At 39.4% G+C, this 16,283-nt stretch overlaps 1 protein-coding gene across 2 annotated transcripts in view; it reads right to left on the bottom strand.

Moving 5' to 3' along the window:
* Window positions 1-14,674, bottom strand: part of WDR41 (WD repeat domain 41) — a 51,823-nt gene extending 37,149 nt beyond the window's left edge. Inside the window, exons 1-2 of one of the 2 annotated variants that reach the window (XM_014451488.2) lie at window positions 14,391-14,674; window positions 12,048-12,163 (exon numbers count right to left, since the gene is read on the bottom strand). In XM_014451488.2, coding sequence (XP_014306974.1) covers window positions 12,048-12,163; window positions 14,391-14,441 — 167 coding nt within the window. In that variant the 5' untranslated portion in view covers window positions 14,442-14,674. The remainder of the gene's footprint in view (window positions 1-12,047; window positions 12,164-14,390) is intronic. The other variant, XM_023750510.1, reaches the window with a different exon arrangement.
* Window positions 14,675-16,283: the final 1,609 nt, after the last annotated feature.

The following is a 16,283-nucleotide window of genomic DNA, read 5'->3' as shown; positions in this document are numbered from 1 at the left end:
AGGGGCGATCAGGGGGTTGGGGAGCTCCCCCCTATCAGGCACAGAGCAGGCTGATCAGGGGGTTGGGGTGCCTTCCCCTGTCATGAACAGAGCAGGGCGGATAGGGAAGTTGTGGCCCCACCCCGTCACACACAGAGCCGCAGGGCGATCAGGGGGTTTGGTCGCTGCCCCCTGTCACACTGATCCCGGTGCCGGGAGGCCTCGCTGCTCCGCTGATTCCCGGTGCTGGGAGGCATATTACCCTTTTACTATATAGGATAGAGGCCTGGTGCACGGGTGGGGGCTGGCTGGTTTGCCCTGAAGGGTGTCCTGGATCAGGGTGGGGGTCCCCACTGGGGTGCCTGGCCAGCCTGGATGAGAGGATGATGGCTGTTTGCAGCTGGTCACACCCCCTTCAGGGTGGGGGTCCCCACTTGGGTGCCTGGCCAGCCTGGATGAGGGGATGATGGCTGTTTGCAGCTGGTCACACCCCCTTCAGGGTGGGGGTCCCCACTGGGGTGCCTGGCCAGTCTGGGTGAGGGGCTGAGGGCCATTTTCAGGCTGGCGGGTGACTGAAGCTCCCAACCTGTCCTTTTTTTCTTTTCTTTTTTATTCTGGGCCAGCTTTAGCTCTGAGGCTTGGCTCCAGCTCTGAGGCCTTGGCTGCTGAAAGCAGGTATCTGGTTTGTTTGGGATCTATAATTGTAACACTGTTGCGGTCCTGCTCACTCCAGCTCTGAGATCCAGGCTGCCTGAAAGCAGGGATCTGCGTTTGTTCTATAATTGAAACAATGTTGCAGTCCTGCTGGCTGAAGCCCGGCTGGCTGAAAGCAGGTTTCTGGGGTTTTGTTTAGCTTCTATATTTGTAACATTGTTTCTTAGAGTGCAAGTTCAGAGGCCGGCAGCGGCAGGCGGGGAACGTTGGCTTCCTCCGTCACTAAAGCAAGCAAGCCTCCTGTTCGCTTCAAGCTGCCTGGCTGCCGGCCGCCATCTTGGTTGGCAGTTAATTTGCATATCGCCCTGATTAGCCAATGGGAAGGGTAGCGGAGGTACGGCTAATTACCATGTTTCTCTATTATTAGATAGGATTGCTATCTTTTTTTTCTACCATTTCAGTACCTATTATTACCTACTCATGAAGTTTAAAAATGCAAGTCAGTTTAACTTTGCTATATATTACCTCTCATAAAATAACTATATATTATTACCTCTCATAAAATAACTATGCCAAAGAATTTCTATGCGTATGTGCATAACCAATGGACACCGACAACAGTGTTGTGAAGGCCTGGGGAGGAGACAGGAGCGGCGGGGAAGGGGGTAAGTGTGGGTAGGGGAAAAGGGGACATCTGTAATACTTTCAACAATAAAGATAAATTTTAAAAAATAACTATAATAAAGGGTTGGGAGATCGTTCACAAATTACAATTATCCATTCTACTAGAATGGATAACTGAAAACTAGCTGCACTAACTATATCTGTTTACCTCTAAGTCCGTTTATCCTAATCAGTCAAGCACATACTACAGCCACCTCTCAAATCATAAATGAAAATTCAACCCAAGAATTCCTAATACAGTAAGATATACTGTAATGGCTGAAAACAAGTAATGAACCATTTTAAATAGAGTAATTAAAATGCCAATAAGGCTTAAGTTATTCAATGGAAGAAAAAATAGTGGCTATATTGTCATAAAATTATATATAATTATATAAAATAATTTTTTAAAAAACTCGAAATTAATAGAATCTAAACATTCCATTCTAAAGATAAGTTTTTAAGAGAAATGTTTCTTTAATGATTAGCACAAAATATATGCAATGAGATTTCATACTATACATTCAGGAAATGCCAAGATCAATTATATGTAGTTCTTGTCCCAAGATATTAAAATTCAATGCCTTAAAAAGGTACTGTATCAGATCTAAGACATCATCAACTATAAGACATTCTATTACTTTATGTACTATTAAGGGAAAAAAATGCTACATAACGGAAATACACCATCAATTATATGATTTATTCAAATTTTACAGATATTAAAATAGAAAAAAATAGGCTTTATAGAATCAATTCAATATAGTAATTGCCATATTTATTGATCTTTATAACATGGCACTTTCTAATCCAACAAATCTCTGATTATTTCTGGCAGGTTTATAGCACTAAATAATGCTTTTTCAATGAATAAGCAAACATTAAAGAGTTGCAAAGCTTCTGTAAAATAGATTGTCTTAATCTCACTTTTCTCTTATCATTATTAATATATCAATATTGTCACAACAAAAATAGAAATTTGAAAAATTTTACACTCAGAATCTCACCACAAAGATAAATTACTTTTATTTTTTTCATGCTCCTGTTATTATACATAGCCTTCAAGTTTTCTTAACTTGAAACCAAGTCTTTAAAAATATTCATTGCCCTAGCCAGTTTGGCTCAGTGGATAGAGCATCGGCCTGAGGACTGAAGGGTCCTGGGTTTGATTCCAGTCAAGGGCACATGCCCAGGTTGCAGGCTCAATCCCCAGAAGGGGGCATGCAGGAGGCAGCCAATCAATGATTCTCTCTCATCATTAATGTTTCTGTCTCTCTCTCCCTCTCCCTTCCTCTCTGAAATTAATAAAAATATATTTTTTAAAAACTTTATAAAAATATTCATTGAAACTATACAATTAAATGACTAAGCAAAAGCTATATACATGCAAACAAGTTTAACAAGGTAGAAACATGGTTTAATGAAGACCTATATTAGAGTTTATAGAATGTTCCATCTTCTCCTCCCCTAATTATGAGACCTAATTTATTGTGAGAGTTGATGACTCAATCATTTCTTCAATAAATATTTATTAAGCACTAACTAGATAACGTATATGTATGTATGTGCTTGATCCTAAGAGTAAAGATCAATGAGATAGTTCTTGCCTTGAAGAGCTCAGTCTACATTACTCAGTAATGTTACAAGGTCCAGATCATGTACCCATTGAGAATTCTCATTTATACTTCTTTCAATTTGTAGAAATCACTCCCTTTAAACACCTTCCCTTTGAACAACATCTCAGAGAAAGTACTCTTATTCTTGCCAACTGTGGGCTAAAAGAACAGCAAAGCTTCATGAAGATCTATATAAAATAAAATATGTATTTTCACAATTCCTATGTCCATTACCTAAGTGCATATTTAATAGCTCTTATTCATGTGAATTTATTTCAATTAAGTCAAAGGTGCTACAGATTCAAATATAACCTTAGAGGACATAATAAAAAGTATAGCCATAAATCTGAACATGAACCCTCCTGTATTCAATATCTACATAACCATAAAGCACTGGAAATATAAAAATATAACATTATGACAAAAAAAATCCCTGTGGTTAACTAATTTCCCACAGTACTTTCTAATACATGATGCAGCTTAGTGTATCTTTTTTTACAATAAAATAGTTGAAAAATAACAAAACTGAAAAATAACAAAGTTTTCATGTAAAATGGATTTTTACTTATCTTGTATGCTAGAACTACTTGAAAAAAATTAGAGATGTAGACTTTTAATAGGAGTTTAAGGGAATTCAAAGCATTTTCAGGAGCCATAGACATTGCCACTGATTCTTTCATTAGATCTATGAGAACATAATTTTTTTCCTTAAGAAAAAAATATACAAACACAAAAAACTCTAATATCTGAATGTCTAAAGTCCTCACAAATAGAATAAAAGAGGGAAGATTTCATAGTTCCCATAGTCATTTGCAAAGGTAAAACCTTGGTAAATTCTCCCCTCCTCCAAATCACAAATAGAAAACTAAACTACACATCAAGTTTACAAGTATTAGAATACCAAAAAATTCCTGTGACTTCCATTGGGGGGGGGGGGCGGGGGCACTCTCCATTACCCAGAGCTCAAGTTTCCCTGAAAGAACTACTAAAGAAGCATCCCTGGCCTCTCTCTCTCCCAACTGACCTAATAAATGAGTTTGAGAGAATGAACTGAGCATGCTCTGTTCAGGCTCTTCTGGGTTTTCTCTGAAGATTTGTCTGTTCATAGAGAGAAAACATTCTGCTTTGCTCTTGTTTTTAAGGTAAGCCTACATTAAAGTAGGAGGCTTGCAGATGTCCAGATGCACCAGTGATTCAGTGAATAAGTCTACCTAACTCAGGGTGTTGTACTAGGAAACGCACTATTTACCGAGCCACATTCTTTATTCTAATTTTTTGCCAGTTATTATTTTAGTAAGCTGATATGTTCATGTCCACCTGTGTGATTTCTGCATTGAACAAAGTTTTATTTTATACTGAAGCAAAAATACTTTTTAAATTGGCATTTTTATTTCCTCTCTGACAAACATACATCATTTTTTTACATTTATTATGGAGAATTTAAATATTTATAAAAGTGGAAACTGTATAACAAAAATCCTCAGGTACTCATACCTGTCCTTAATAATTATCAACTCATGGCCAGCACTGTTTCATCTGTACCACACCCAATTGCCCCTCCACACACATTATTTTGAAGCAAATCCCAGTCACTATACTTCATTTCATCGGTAATTATTTTAATATATATCTCTTAGGACTATTTTATACCACAATCAAAGTTAACATTTAATGACATAACATACCTAGTCAATGATCAAATTTCCCTGTCTCAAGTTTTTAAGTTAGTAACTGTGGATCTAAATAAGATTCCTATATTGCAGCCCTAACCAGTTTGGCCCAGTGGATAGAGAGTCGGCCTGCGGACTCAAGGGTCCCAGGTTCGATTCCGGTCAAGGGCATGTACCTTGGTTGCGGGCACATCCCCAGTAGGGGGTGTGCAGGAGGCAGCTGATCGATGTTTCTCTCTCATTGATGTTTCTAACTCTCTATCCCTCTCCCCTCCTCTCTGTAAAAAATCAATAAAATATATTTAAAAAAAAGATTCCTATATTGCAATTGGTTGACATACCTCTAATGTTTTTTTAGTCAATTGATTCCTTCTTCATATTTTTTCCTTGCAATTAAGAATTTACTTTATACAGTTCTCACAGTCTGGATCTTGCTAGCTACCTTCCAGTGTTGTCCTTTAACAAAATGCACCTCTGTCCCCTGTATTTCTGGTAAACTAACAGATCTAGAGATTTAATCAGATTCCATTTTTACTTTTTGGTTAGGCCACTTCATAGACCATTTGGATGAAAATAATATTTTTTGTCCTGCACACACACATAATTTCTGGCAGTGGTGTGTGTGTGCGTATGTGTGTGATGTTAACAACCACTGCCTAATTTATTATTGTGTTAGAGGTTGCAAAATTACAATATTCCAATTCTGATTCTTCATGTTTGAATTCTTCTATAAAGAGAAATTTCCTCTCGTCAATTATTATTGATCCCAAGATATAGTTTGTATAGGAAAAGCAGTATAGCTCTCAACATGTAAATACCTCTTCAAGAGAGGACTAGCTACCCGGATGAATGTGGTTATCTACCTCTAGCTGTTGACTTCAGGGTACATTTCAGCTTTCAAGACAAAATCATACTCTCAGGTGGGCCCTCAGCCACTTGAATTAAGCACATTCTTGGATGACCTTCAGCCAATGACTGTGCACGGCAGGACAAAAAGTACTAGTTATTTTCATCCAATGCAGGACTCCTCAAAAGGGCATTCTTTTCTCCAGAGCTCTCCATTGGGTTTACAGAGAATTGGTCAGATCTGTATCATAGTCTGAGGCAGCTCTTCTTGTCCAATCCTGCTTCCTTATTTCCGCTTTCATTGATGTTTCTAATAAACTTTTTGCATGCGTAACTCCATTTTATTGCCTGCTTCCTAGGGAAACCCATCTTGACTACTGATTTATTTTATCTGATTGTTTGTGGAAAGTTATTCTTAACTTAAGAATATTTTCTTAAAGACGTAGCATGTTATTTGTTCAGTAAACTATCGAACCATACTGATTTCGTTTAGTTTCTTGTGAATATAGAGCTTCACCAGCCATTCTAGGAACACATTTTGTTCTCCAGTCTAGCATTTCATGGGTCACTTAATTCTTTTCCAGTCATGATCACCATCCTATATAACCTTGTCTGTTTCCTGGAGTAGCAAGGAATGGTCAAATGAGCAACAGAAAAAACTGCTCTTAAAATGTGTTATAAACTCAGTTTAGTTTAATGCATCAAATGCTAGAGTATTAAATATAATTTTAGCACAGTCCACTTTTTAGAAGACTCTTGCTGAGTCTTAGCCTTCTTTAGTGATCTCCCAATCAATATGACCCTCACTTCATGTTCAAAAAATACTGAAGAAGAAAAGAAAAGGCAGCTGTCTGTTATGTTATACAGGATTTATTTGGTATCTTCAAAAACCAATCTGAGAAAATTTTCCACTCACTGATTTTAGCTGAGCCACCAAGAAAACAAGAAAATCCTTCTGCAAAATTCTCAATAAACTGACATTATCTAAAGACCTGAAGCGTGAAACCTGGATTACAACAGCCGACCAAAAAAATAGAATGCAATGTCTACAAAAACTAAGTAAAAACATAAAAAGTGTAACAATAGAATATTTATTTAAGGTATTTTGGTAATATGACAATGCATAAATAATGTACATATGCAATGATAAAGATAATTCTAAATTAAACTGTTAAATTAAGAATGAAAGTGTTAAGCTCTTAATTCTATTTGTAATAAATATTTATATAGTTTGTAGATTTTTTAAGTCTTTCTTACCAATAATGACTCTTTCAGTTATTTTTTGCATACACTATAAAATTAAATTTTTAAAAATAATACACAGATTGAAAGTTCTAAAGGTCTGTGACTGACTGAAAAACTTCAGATTTAATTACATGGAAATTTTGACATAGTAATGACTTGAGTACAAAGAATTAAATATGATTCATGTAGTAATATCTTCACTTTATTGCAAAAAAAACAAAAAGTAGGGTGTTTTCCCCCCATTTATTTTAGACATTTAGATTCACTCTGTTAGATAGCAAACATGACCACAAATTATTCTCCCTCCTAATGTAACCATTTGCAAAAAGCATTAGTTGCTTCAAGAGGTAGAGTTTATTTATCCACTTACTGAATTTGTGCCAGCTCCTGACTTGCTTTAGCCAATGAAACAACAGCAAACAGTATACAAACAGAGACTTGAAGTTTTACATTGGGGCTTGCCATTTTGCTGGTATTAGAACTTCCTAATCACTATGTGAACAAGAACTTGAGCATCACATGGAGAGAGACCCCAGTCAATACAACTGAGACCATTGTGAACTGCCAGCCTCAACCAATCTACCTGTTAACCACAGATGCATAACTAAACCTAACCAAGATAAGTCAACCATGGTGCAGATGAAAAAAAAAACAACCTACCCAGCGGAGCCTAACCCAAAATGCCATCCTGCAAAATAGTGAACTAAATATATAATGGTTGTTTTAAACCACTAAGTTTGGGGTGATATTTGACAGAGCAATAAACAGATAACTGATGTAATCGTCTAGCTTTTTACTATTTATAGAACATTTACTGTATCATACATGAGCACCACTGTGAAGAAAATGTAATCAGATATCAGCATTTGGACAAGGATCATTATTCTACAAAAAGGCCTTTCTGGAGTCTTCTTCTAAATAGGTAATAAGAATAGCCAAGAGGACATTTCGGAGGGCAGATAGCAATGAACATGGGATCTGAACACTTAATCTATATAAAAAGTTAAAGACCACATCCTGAAAGTAAACTACATATTTTTTACTTAACTTTTTTAGGCAAAATGATTTGAGAATTCCTTAAGGTTCAAATGCTATATTAGTGATTATGGTCTGAGAAATTATTTGAGAGTTTTTTAACCTACCTAGAAATTTACTATGGTACAAGAAAACTTGAACTGTTCAATATCCCATCTTCCCAGAAATGTTTAGTTTCAAAGATCTGACTAAATAAAACACAGTATCTCTTAGTATCCACCACCAACAAACATTACCAAAAAGGCTGAAGATTATTATACTATGGTTAACATGTTATAATTTGTTTGGCTTATATCACAACAGAAAAATAATGTTGACAGGCTAATAATATATATGAGGTGAATCTTCAAGCAAAAGTTGGAGTATCTGGTCTATAGATATAAAAGCCTAAGCGACTGTCCAACTGTTCGACCGGTAGCTATGATGCGCACTGACCACCAGGAGGCTTATGCTCCAACCAGTAGATTAGTTTGCTGCTGGGGTCCGGCAGATCAGGACTGGGTGAGATGGGCCGGACACGCCTGGAATCCTCCCATGGTCCCTCCCTGGCCCTGATCGTGCACAGTGGGGTCCCGGATTGCGAGAGGGCACAGGCCAGGCCAAGGGACCCCACCGGTGCATGAATCCATGCACCAGGCCTCTAGTCCTATCTAATAAAAGACAAAAAGGGTAATTAACCATACCTCCGCTACACTTCCCATTGGCTAATCAGGGCGATATGCAAATTAACTGCCAACAAAGATGGCGGCCGGCAGCCACACAGCTGAAGCGAGCATGAAGCTTGCTTGCTCCAGTGATGGAGGAAGCCAAGGTTCCTGGCCTGCCGCGGCCCAGCTCTGAGCCCGAAAGCAACAATGTTTCAATTATAGAAGCTAAACAAACCCCAGATACCTGCTGTCAGCCAGCCGCGGCCTCAGAGCTGGGAGCGCCAGTGACGGCAACAATGTTTCAATTATAGAAGGTAAATAAATCTCAGAATAAAAAAAAAAAAAAAGAAAAAAAGGAGAGGCTGGGAGCTTCAGTCACTGGCCAGCCTGAAAACGGCCCTGAGCCCCTCACCCAGACTGGCCAGGCACCCAGTGGGGACCCCCACCTAAAGGGGGTGTGGCCAGCCTGAAAACAGCCATCAGCCCCTCATCCATGCTGGCCAGGCACCCCAATGGGGACCCCTACCCTGAAGGGGGTGTGACCAGCTGCAAACAGCCATCATCAGCCCCTCACCCAGGCTGGCCAGGCACCCCAGCAGGACCCCCACCCTGATCCGGGACACCATTCAGGGCAAACCATCTGGCCCCCACCCGTGCACCAGGCCTCTATCCTATATAGTAAAAGTGTAATATGCAAACTGACCCTAACAGCAGAAAGACTGGGAATGACTGGTCACTATGACACACACTGACCACCAGGGGGCAGACGCTCAATGCAGGAGCTGCCCTCTGGTGGTCAGTGCGCTCCCACATGGGGGAGCTCTGCTCAGCCACAAGCCAGGCTGATGGCTGCCAGTACAGCGGTGGTGGTGGGAGCCTCTCCTGCCTCCTCAGCAGCTCTAAGGATGTCCGACTGCAGCTTAGGCCTGCTCCCCGCTGGCAAGTGGACATCCCCCGAGGGCTGCCGGGCTGCCAGAGGGATGTCTGATTGCCATCTTAGGCCCATTCCCCCGGGGAGCAGGCCTAAGCCAGCAGGTGGTCATCCCCCAAGGGGTCCCAGACTGTGAGAGGGCACAGGCCGGGCTGAGGGACCCCCTCTCTCCTCCGAGTGCACAAATTTTTGTGCAGCAGGCCTCTAGTTCTATATAATAAAAGCCTAATATGCAAATTGTCCCTACGGGCGGGAGTTTGATCGATGGGGAGTTAGACATGCACTGACCACCAGGGGGCAGTGCAGAACATGGCGGGTGTTGGCAATGCAGCACTGGCAGCATGCAGCAGTAGAGGCGCTGCCAGCCCCAATGAGCCCTGATGAGAGCGGGACCACAGCAGGATGGTGGAGCAGGTGAGCGGGCAGCGCCAGGCCAAGGCGGCTGCGAGGGGAGACCCCAGCCAGCGGCGACAGGCAGCTGGGGGAAAGCAGGCCCTAGCTGGAAGCCAGCAGCACTGGGCCTCTAGTTGTATAATAATTTGACTGGACTCTGTCCATGGTTTCTAGGAGGAAGCTGGGCTCCTCAGACTTGACCAGAGTTTGTACTAATGAGGTGACTCAGGGTGAGCCCCTGACAGTTTAAGGATGGGAGCTAGCCATATAGAAAATATGAACCATGAAATTAGAGGATTGGGGCTTTGAGCCATAGATACCAGCCTGACCTCAAAACTGGGGAAGGAAAAGAGGCTAGAAATTGCATTTAATCAAGTGGTAAATTATTTAATCACTCCTATATATGAAACCACCACAAAAACTCTGAATGCTCAAAGTTTGAGTGAGTTTTCTCGTTGGTGATACACACTGAGGTGCTGAAGGGTGATGGATCCTGAGGAATAGAGTTTACACTTAGGATCTCCCAGACCTTGCCCTATTTCATTTGGCTGCTCCTGATTGTATCCTTTATAATAAAACTGTATAGTGCTTTCCTGAGTTCTGTCAGTCATTCTAGCAAATTATAAGGGGGAAGTGGCAATGTATAGCCAGTTGGTCAGAAATGTGGGTGGCCTGGAAACCCTGGAGATTGCAGCTAGAGACTAAGGTGAGGGAAGTGTTGTGCAGGACTGTGCCTTAACCTGTAAAATCTGACCTAACTCCAGGTAGTGTGAGAATTGTGTTGCACATGGGGAAAGCAATTAAATACCAAAGACATAAGAAAAGCAGATAATATGCATATATGGACACAGACAATAGAGTGGTGAAGGCCTAGGAGGGGCTGGTGTGGGGTGGAGAGAAAAAAAAGAAGGGAAAATAAATATAAATAAAAGCTGAAGGATAAAATAAAATAATAAAAAAAGAAAAGCAGAGAGAAGGCAGGTTAACAGACAACAGAAGTGATAGTCATAATTAGCAATAATCACAGAAGCAGTCACCCATGGAATAAAAAATGAAAAAAAAGCCCAGCTTGGCTCAGTGGCTGAGTATCGACCTATGACCCAGGAGGTCACGGTTTGATTCTCGGTCAGGGTACATGCCCGGGTTGTGGGCTCAATCCCCAGTGTGGGACATGCAGGAGGGAGCCGATCGGTGATTCTCTCTCATCATTGATGTTTCTCTCTCTCGCTTCCTCTCCCTTCCTCTCTCTGAAATCAATAAAAATATATTTTAAAAAAATGAAAAAAGAAAAACCACACACACACAAAAGACAGTATTAAAGGCAAAAGAGACAATTAGAGGTGATAATGGAAGAGTTGATAGGGACAACACAAATGGGGTAAGGGAGTTAAGATGACAAGCTAGTTAATAGTCTGGGGACTCATTAATTCATTAAAAACTACCTATTAATTGCCTGCTACATGTTAGACACTGTGCCAAGTACTAAGGATATGTAGTGAACAAGAAAAACATAGCTCCCACTCTCATGAGGTTTACATTGTAGAGGGAAAGATAAATGTTAAATTGTGTAATTGTTATTGTGATACTTGCTACATAGGATAAGGATATAATTAAATAAGGGTTTAATAAACAGAACAGTAATAAGTTAAATCTATAGTCCTAACACCTACACACCTTTATCTCTATTTGCAAATATTATGTACCAAAGTAGTACAGAATAATGTGCTTTTTTTAATTTTTAATTATAGTTGATGTACAATTTTATTAGTTTCAGGTATACAACACAGTGACATTTATATATCTTATAATGTGATCATAATAATTCTAGTAACCATCTATCACCATAGTTATTATGATATTATTGAATCTATTCCCTTTGCTGAATAATACTAATTTTAAAGGGGTTTCATCAATAACAAAAAATTCATATGAAATACTTACCTCACCTTCTACTAAAAATATTACATTCCCTTAGCTATCTAATACTTAAATATTTCCCATATTTCTTTGTCAAATTTAGGTTCACCTTAACATACAGTTATAACCCCACTCAAATTTTAAAGTCATACACTTCCTAAAAAACAAACAACAACAACAACAAACGACCAACAAAATTTGAGCTGTCAAAAAAAAAAAACACCTCAAACAAAATAAGGATCAAATCATCAGATATGACACCCTGACTTCTGAGCAAAAAAGACTTCGGATATGCATTTCATCAAGATTCAGAGGTCAATTTCTACTAAATGTTGCTAATGATCAGTTTTGAGATTTTTAGAAAAGATGGATTAATTCTGAAGTTTTTGATATAAAATTCCCTAAGAACTCTTTCCAAACAATAGTTAATTGGATAACTAGAGTTTCTTACCTGCAGTCATCTAACCGTACCAGAAACCGTACAATATCATGGTGAGCTTTCAGTACAAGCAGTTCAGTGTAGGGGTTCTGGGTTTGTTCTTCACCTATTGTCTGTAAAGCAGATTTCTTGTATTGGAAAAAAAGCCAAAACAAAAGAGAAAGAGATAAAATGATTTATGATAAAAGGCATACTGCAGTAAAACGGCATGGTATACATCTAAAAATATAAGATTTTAAAACATGTTCTCATACTACATAAAGGGTGGGGCAAAAGTAGGTTTACAGTTGTTGGTATGGAAAATAATAAACAATAATACAAGAATAAACTGTGTTTCGTATACTCACAACTATAAACCTACTTTTGCCCCACCCTGTATTATTTCCCCTAATATCAACTGACTGCCAATTTAACACAAAACATTTTTCTTACCACAAATCCACACCATAAATTTTTGTATTTTCAAGTCACAATGAATTTAGAAAAAGGGCAAATTTTATTTTATCAAATTATATTTCAATAAACCTGACCTAAAAAATTAATGGGCCAATCCAACTCAATATTTTTCATGTTTCTCAACTGAAACTTGGCAGAAACAAAACTGCAGGTCAAAGGGGTAAAATATAAAACAGACTAAAGTAGTGCCTAAGCCCATTATAGGCACTCATTATATGTTTGCTGAATAAAGGAATTAAATCATTTAGAGTCAATGAATTCAATGAAATCAACTTTGAAAAATAACATTGATAAAGATAATTACTAACATTTACAAAGTATTAGGTGGCATCCCATATGCCAAACACTGCAAAGCACATATAACTGGATAACTCTGTAAGGTAGGTCTTATTAACCCCATTTCTGTAGTCAAACCCACTACGATTTTAAAAAAACCTCTGTTCTTACCCTCAAAACTGCAGTTTTTTTTAACTTGACACTATTGACATTTTGGACCAGATAATTCTTTGTTGTTAAGGGCTGCCCTGTACACTGTAGGATGCTCAACAGCATTCCTAGTTTCTACATATTAGATGTCAATAGAAATTCACCCCACCCCAAATTGTGACAATCAAGAATGTCTCCAGACATTGCCCAATGTCCCCTAATGGGCAAAATTATCCCAGCAGAGAAACACTGCTTAAATTAGAAGCTTAGATTCAAAGTTCTTGCATAAATTAGGGCAAATCATTGCTTCAGATAATGTACAAATTCACAGCAGTTATAAAACTGAAATACTTTTACATGAAGAAATATATAACTTAACATGCATGTTTCCAAAAAATTCGCCCCAAACCAGTAATTTTTTTTATTTATTGCATCGCCCTTTTAGCAGTGAAAATCAAAAGTGAGAATTCTGAAAACTATATACTACTTTCCCCAAATGAAAGCTTGTCAGGTATCGCAGAATTAGTTAATCAAATTCTATGATTCATCAAATAATGAGGCTTATACAGAATTGTCATATATATCCTATGTGGACTACTCAACTTTCCACAATTCTCCTATAATCTTTAGGATTTCAGCCTATCTTAAATACACCTAATTTCAAATAAGAAATGCTTTTTTAAAAAACAGAGAATAAGCTTCAAGTGCAAAGATATGAGAAAGTTAAGACTGAGAAGTAAGATTTCTGGATTTACAACAATCCAAGTTTCCTATTTTTAGTAGTAAAAACATATTTTCTATGAGAAATAAAAGGGAATTCAGCACAAATTATATTCTTGGGTGGCATATGAAATAAATTCCAGACCTCAGTATTTTTAAGTTCCAAAACTTTTATATTCGCAACATTTCAAATATAAATCTCATTACAGTCTATTCAATTATTCAGTCCCATGAAGAAAGCGTTGACTATGGAATCAAAAATAGCAATTAATTAGGAAATCATTTTCTTGACTTTGAAGCAAAATATTAATTTAAAAAGTTAATTATATCTTTTGGGTTCATATATAAAAACTCAAATCAACTTTATACTTCCTGAGCAATTTGGGGAAGTGACACCAAGTCAACGAAAAAATGTAAAGTTGCAGTCACCACTTGTTTCTAGTACGTAGGTCAGATACTTTTTTAAATGGATATGAGACTTAAGTAGGGAGACTAGCTGTCTCCTTGAGCCCGCTGTTGAACCACATCAGCTCACTGTATTTAACTCAGGGTCTTAGGAGAATCAAAAGTACAAAGTAGCAGCAAAAAGGGGTGCCCCTCCGGGTGCCCCTCCCCCAACCCAACCTCCTCCACCCGAAACCTGGCCTCACAGCACGCAAGCCCCTCCTCCAACAGGGTCATTGTTTCTAGACTCAGGATCCCAGCTCCCACAGAAGCTTCCGCCGGGCAGGCAGGCTCCACCCAGGGGTTTACCTCTGCCAGTCCCTGAGGTTCTCGGCTTCCCCCGATCAGCCATCGCAACATCAGGGTAAGGCCTCTTGCCCGGCCCAGGTCACAGTCAGCCCGAACTCTGCACTGGCCTCTACCTCCTCCTACTTCTCAGGAGCAGAGAGCAATGGAGCTGCTAACACTTTGCCGCCCCAGAAAGGCCCACAGAACGTAGCAGTGCAAAGGAGAATCCACAGAAGCAGGAAGATATTTGTCCCCCAGGCGCTGCCGTACGCCACAGAGGCTTGGTTTGCGGTAGCCACTAGAGGAGCTGTAGCCCAAAGCTGGTGGGGTAGGGGCGAGGCTTCAAAGGCTCTAAGTGAGCAGGCGCAGGGGCGTTGCCCACTTTGCACGCTGAGCTTGGGTAGCTTGAGCGGCCCCTGGTGGATGCGTATGGCACAGCACCTGAGTCCTGCGAGCAAGTGCTTACCAATTAATAGTCCCCTCGCACCCTTACTTGGCAGGGGGACCAAGAAACTCTTCAATAGTTGGCTGCAGAAGGGGCCTCCACATCCGGACTAATCCAATAATAAACCCGGCCAACATTTTGTGTACTGTAGTACAGATACTGTTCTGAGGCTTTACATAAATCCTCACAGTAGCCCTATAGTCCCTGTTTTATAAAGAAACAAACTCGGAAAGATTAGGTAGTTTGTCAAAGGCTAACAGCTAGGAAGTGGATACACTGAGATGGGTACCCAATCTCCAAACTCCAAAACTAGTGCTCTTGACTACCCTGTACTGTCTAACCCAGAATATCCCTAAAGAATAGAGGACATTTCATCACACCATTTTGACTACTAGACTTTCTTAGGTAGTCAAAGGGCTACGGTTCTCTACTCTGGCTGCATATCATAATTACCCAATATGTATTTTGAAAAATATATATTCCTGGCTTCTACCTGGATTCATTAAAACAATCTCTATGGTTAGAACATAGGAATCAGGGTTTGGGGAAAATTCCTCAGGTGAGTCATGAGTAGCAAGGTTTCCAAATCACTGACTTAGGAACTACTTATAAATAGGCCTGTAAATGTTCATACATATATTTGTATATGTGATTGTTAGGTTCAAATCAGGATACTAGCAGTAAATTCTCAGAGAGAACCTAATACAAGTGTCCCAACCAATACATTAATTCAACAAACATGTATTGGCCACAGATGCATAGAGATTAAAAAAGTAATCACATAAAATTGCTACTTTTTGGATCAAGGCAGAATATGCTAGATACCAATAAGAGAAGGCTATACTTTCTACTTTAATGTATATTGGTTATGGGCAGTTTCCCAATCTAACTGACAGTCCCTAGGGAACTGGGATCTCCTATGATTCATCTTTGTATTCATTTTGAATGCACTTGACAAAGGAACACTCCCAAGGGTCAGGAGAAGATTGCCCCAAATTGCAGTCTGCATGCAGTTGAAGAAAGACTAAAAGAGTAGAGACTAGCCCCTGGACAAGGGGGATTCATCTTTCGTAAAACAAAACCCAAGAACATCAGGATTTTAGTCCTGGGAGGATAAACTTCAAGTGAGGCAACATGGTTGCCAGGTAGCCTAAATTTTATCCTGATTTTCCACAGTATTTAGGGGTTTGCCCACTCCCTCATTACTCTGATCTAAGGAACACTCTTCTGGTCTTTAAATCACTGGTCCAGTGGTGAATAGTTTCTCCCTTGGTTCCTTTTAGGACAGCCGAGAAAGAACCTTACATAAGATTATACTAGACCTCAGGGAAGCTCAAGGAGTAGGAAGCATCAGGAATCCATTCCTCCACCTAGATGACAACAATTATACTGTCAGAAACTGTGTGGACTATTTTGGAACTCTGAAGTCTATTTAAAAGCTTGCAGCTTGCAGGGGAAATTTTGGCTAG

This window comes from Myotis lucifugus, unplaced genomic scaffold (genome assembly GCF_000147115.1).
Source record: "Myotis lucifugus unplaced genomic scaffold, Myoluc2.0 scaffold_0, whole genome shotgun sequence".
NCBI classification, from domain to species: Eukaryota; Metazoa; Chordata; class Mammalia; order Chiroptera; family Vespertilionidae; genus Myotis; species Myotis lucifugus.
Note: the sequence above shows the minus strand (reverse complement) of the source record. Positions and strands in the feature narration are given on the sequence as shown.